At 45.2% G+C, this 4,675-nt stretch overlaps 1 protein-coding gene across 1 annotated transcript; it reads left to right on the forward strand.

The window, feature by feature from the left end:
- The first annotated feature begins 382 nt into the window (after window positions 1-382).
- Window positions 383-3,957, forward strand: LOC109293271 (methyltransferase-like protein 7B). The gene is made up of 2 exons (XM_019511116.1): window positions 383-1,000; window positions 3,444-3,957. The coding sequence occupies exons 1-2, from the start codon at window positions 506-508 to the stop codon at window positions 3,678-3,680; spliced, it is 732 nt and encodes a 243-aa protein (XP_019366661.1). The 5' UTR covers window positions 383-505; the 3' UTR covers window positions 3,681-3,957.
- The last annotated feature ends 718 nt before the right edge of the window (window positions 3,958-4,675 follow it).

A 4,675-nucleotide genomic window follows, 5' to 3' on the forward strand; every position in this document is an offset into this window, starting at 1 on the left:
GCCCCTCAGTCAGGTAACAAGAGAACTTGAAAAACAGGGAGAGTTACAGTAATATAACACCCCAACAAGCAGACCTCTGTTTGAGATCGAACACTGCGGCATTTTACAGACGATGGGCTCCATTCTATCAGGGCCAGAGCACTCTGGCCTAGTCCAGGTCAGCATTTAGACATGTGCTAATGCATCATGTACTGGGGCTTTCCATGGAACAGTACAAACTTAATCACACGCACAGGAGCTTTGCCATGTCCGGCCAGAGAGCAGTACTGAGCAAACAACTCACTTTCTCTTTGCCTTCCTTTCAGCTGCGCTGCTTGTATTTCTCGCTGTATTGGGCAGTATCACTTTAAGAAAGAGAAGGGAAGGCCGCCAGCTCAGGAAACCGGGCACAACCGGTTCAGAGGAAGCCATATCCTCAGCAGTGAACTTTAAGTGCAACCTTAAGCTTGGAGTGTCCTGTTTACAGCCAGTATACAGAGGATCCTACTTTCTTCCATTTGCACTGATGGTGCTGATACCTCTCCTCCAAAGATGTGTCCAACTCCTTGCACTGCCTGTCTACCTGCTGGCTTACCTGGGCTTATGGGAGCCCTTCTGTAAAAAGGTCTTCCCATATGCCATGGCCAGGATTGCTAACATTTACAACCTCAAGATGTTTGAGAAGAAGCAGGAGCTCTTCAGCAGCCTGAAGGAGTTTTCAGGCTCCTCAGGGGAGCTCGACCTGCTGGAGATTGGCACAGGCTCAGGTGCCAACTTCCAGTTCTTCCCACCTGGCTGCCGTGTGACTTGTACTGACCCCAACCCCAACTTCAAGAAGTTCCTGTTGAAGAGTATGGCTCAAAACCAGCACCTCCGGTTTGAGCACTTTGTGGTGGCTTCTGGCGAGAACCTGCACTCCGTGGCTGACGGCTCCATGGATGCAGTGGTTTGCACCCTGGTGCTGTGTTCAGTGAGCAGCATTGAGAAAGTCCTGAGTGAAGTCCTGCGAGTGCTCAGGCCGGTGAGTATATGACACTGCAGTGCAATACAGGGAGATTGTTTTGCTTCCTTATAGGCCAAACTATGCCATACGAGCACCAGCTTGTGTTTAGACTCTGTGCACAGGGTAAAGCTGAATCTAAAAATCAGTTCAGCGCTAATGCTATCTATGTACTTCCCTTTCAACAAGGATAATGAAAACAGGTTTCTCTGCTTCACTTATACAATTTTAATTCTGGTTTATGTGCACTAACTAACTGAGCACTGCAATATTTGGTCTGCAAACCTCAGCAGAAAGGAGTGAGGTTTATTCAAACAAGCAAACCTTCCTTAAATTTTTTTTTTAAATCACATCATAAAAGCATTAGGTTACATAATTAAAAATTAAAAATAGCCACGCTACAAGATGTTTATAAAGCACCTACTTCTGAGACCCAAGCATCTGTAAAATTTTGGGCCTCTAAGCACCTAAAAGACTGTGGGAAAGCAGAACTTCTCCACTTAAGTCAGTTATAAGCTTTTGAAAAGTGTTTCCTTAATTTGGGATTATTTCTTAACTTGAGAAAAGTACGCCTTACAGTGCAAGAATCTAAAACTATACTGCAAAACAGAGCTAAATCTAGTCATAAAATGAACATCTCCCCAATGGGGAGATGAAATGACAAGTAAGACTCTCGTGAAGATGAAAACTACCTCACTGTTGTGCAGTACTTTGTACAGCCGCTGAGGCTAAAACTGTACTAGACTGCACTATGTTTCACAGTGTTGGATGAAAACAAATTCAATACATGCCCTTACCCTTTTACTTCTGATAGCTGAATTCCAACACCTCATACAGCAGGACTGACAGAACTCTGGTCTCACCCAATGGCCTTTTTACATAAAGCCCACTTGTTCAGGTCAAAGTGGATAACTGTTCTGGCTCCTTGCCCAAGTGTTCTCAATGCAAGTCTATTGTTTAGTCAGCAGTATGGAGTTTCTTGTACTCCTGCATTTTGGTGGCGATTCTGGCAAAAATGCACAAGAGTCATAATTAGAGGTGTTGGTTATAGCCACTGGTCTAAGGACACAGGCAGAAAAGCTTCTTTGGGTAAATGTGATGTGTTTTATTAGACCAACTAAATAGTTGGAAAAAATTGTTCCTTGCAAGCTTTCAGGCACAAGCACCCCTCTTCCACCCAAGAGACTACACAAACACCAGCAGACTCTCTCTGCGCCTGAAGAAGGGTGCTTGTGCCCGAAAGCTTGCAAAGAACAATTTTCCAACTATTTAGGTGGTCTAATAAAAGCTGTCACATTTACCCCAGATTGTCTGCCAAGATTTAGGATCAAATTCTGAAGAATCCCTAAAAATCATGAGACTGCAAAGTATCCGGGGCAGGTCCCTCATGCATCTCAAAATGATTGAGACAGATATTTGTTGAAAGGAGAGCAGTTCATAGAAGGCAGATGTGAATTCTCCTGAACAGAAAGGGATTGATTTATATAAACCTGTTTTATTTTCAGTTTCTATTTTCCCTGAGACTCCATCTCACTCTTTTTATAGCACTACTGTTGGTGGGTGTCACCACTCTTTTGACTTCACAGCCTTACTAAAATATTATGAAGAAACTTGGTGGTACTACCTCTTCTGCCATTTGTCCATTGTTTCTAATCATCAAAATATATTGCACCAGATCTGCCCTGTAATAATTGACCCAGTTAAATATCCAGGCAGTTCACAAGGCTGCCACTTAAGTGAATTCTACTACATGTTGCAAATCATTAACAGTAATAGGCTATTTCTGTTGTCTGTGGACACCCAGTCCTCATATTTCGGGATCTACTTCATTGTGCTTTATAAACATTAATAAAGCAAGATTACCCCCCATGGAAGTTAGAATACATGTTTTGACCACCTGCACCCTTGGGGGGGGAACAGAAATCGCAGGAATGTTAAGTGATTTGTGTGAGGGCACATAAGGCAACAATGGCTAGACAGGGCCAAGAACCCATGATTCCCAACCACAAGACCCCTCCCCCCCCTTTTTTCTTTGAGTACAGGACTGAAATGCCACCACCACATGCCCCTCCCCCATATAAACATAACAGTGATAACATTTTTAATCTTATGGGTGAAATCAGGCAGAAAGCATGCAAGGGAATGCTGACAGCCCTCCAAGCAAAAATCAATTTGATAATGGGAGGCAGTTCCTGGAGACATAAGGGAATCCAGAGTGCAAGTAGAGGCATGCTTGCTCATGAAGTTTAGCAAATGAAATCCACAAACTTTTTAAAGACCTAGGTAGACAAAGCCTTGGCTGGGATGATATAGTTGGGAATGGTCCTGCTTTGAGCGGGGGGCTGGAGTAAATGACATCCTGAAGTCCTGAGGTCCCTCCCAACTCTAATTTCCTATGATTCTGTGAAACTAATTTTAAAAGCCCTTCTTCACCCCAGAAACATTTTAACTGCATTATTCCTAGGGTGGTGCTTTCTATTTTTTGGAGCATGTGGCTGATCATCCTTCCAGCTGGGGCTACTTTTGGCAACAGATATGCGAGCCAACCTGGAGATATTTGGGAGATGGATGCTGCCTGACCAGAGAGACCTGGAAAGACCTGGAGAAAGCAAAGTTCTCTCAACTGGAGCTGTGCTACATAAATGGCCCAATGAAATGGAGCCCTGTTCTGCCTCATATCATTGGACGTGCTGTGAAATAATTACCTTCATACGCTGTGCGACAACAGACCCCACTTCAGTGCTGAATAGTCTCTGTGCTTTCTTTCAGTTCTCCATGATTGTGGCCTCTTCACATAGCATCTCCTATATAGTAACTATCTGCCCATTCGAATTGCCCTGCTGGGCTTGTGAAAATAACAGAGAGAAACTTACTGAGCATGTGCGGCTGCCTTAACTGGGGGTCATGGTCTTTCATCTGTCAGCCAGAGTTCTTAGCCAGGGTTGTCATGCTGGGGCAAGCAACCTGAAGACAAAAACCAAAAATGACATTTCACTGAAAATTAGGAAGGAGGCTTTGTCCTGCAGGGAGATACACAGTGGGATTAAAGAGATATGGACAAGAGAAGGTATCTTCCCTCAGACAAGTAGGGGATGTAGGGGGGTAGTTAGGAAGGCCAAGGCAGAGATGGAACTGGGGCTATCTTCCCAGATTAAGGACAATAAGAAGTCTTTTTTTAAATGCATAGGAGGTAAAAAGAAGGTCCCAGGTAATGTGGGGCCCTTGTAGGATGCGTTGGGAAACTTGGTCGTCACACCAGATGACAAAGCTAACATGTTTAATGATTTCTTTGCCTCCGTCTTCCTAAGTAGGGACCAGAACAGCAACCTCCCAGCCGGGCCCCCGGGGAGGCACACCTGGGCCAAGGGTTAGCGAGGACTTAGTAAGGGAGCTTCTGGAGGGGCTGGACGTATTCAAGTCAGCCGGGCCGGATGATCTCCACCCTAGAGTTCTAAAGGAGCTGGCCAAGGTTATTGCAGGTCCCCTGGCACGGCTTTACGAGCACTCGTGGTGCACTGGAGAGGTGCCGGAGGACTGGAAGAGGGCCAATGTGGTTCCAATCTTCAAAAAAGGGAGGAAGGAGGACCCGGGAAACTATAGGCCAGTTAGTCTTACCTCGATCCTAGGCAAGCTGTTTGAAAAAATAATTCTGGCGCACATCCAGGAGGGGCCAGCGGGGGACTGCAGGCTTAGGGG

The sequence above is a fragment of the Gavialis gangeticus genome, unplaced genomic scaffold, assembly GCF_001723915.1.
Source record: "Gavialis gangeticus isolate Ggan-Ray unplaced genomic scaffold, GavGan_comp1, whole genome shotgun sequence".
NCBI classification, from domain to species: domain Eukaryota; kingdom Metazoa; phylum Chordata; order Crocodylia; family Gavialidae; genus Gavialis; species Gavialis gangeticus.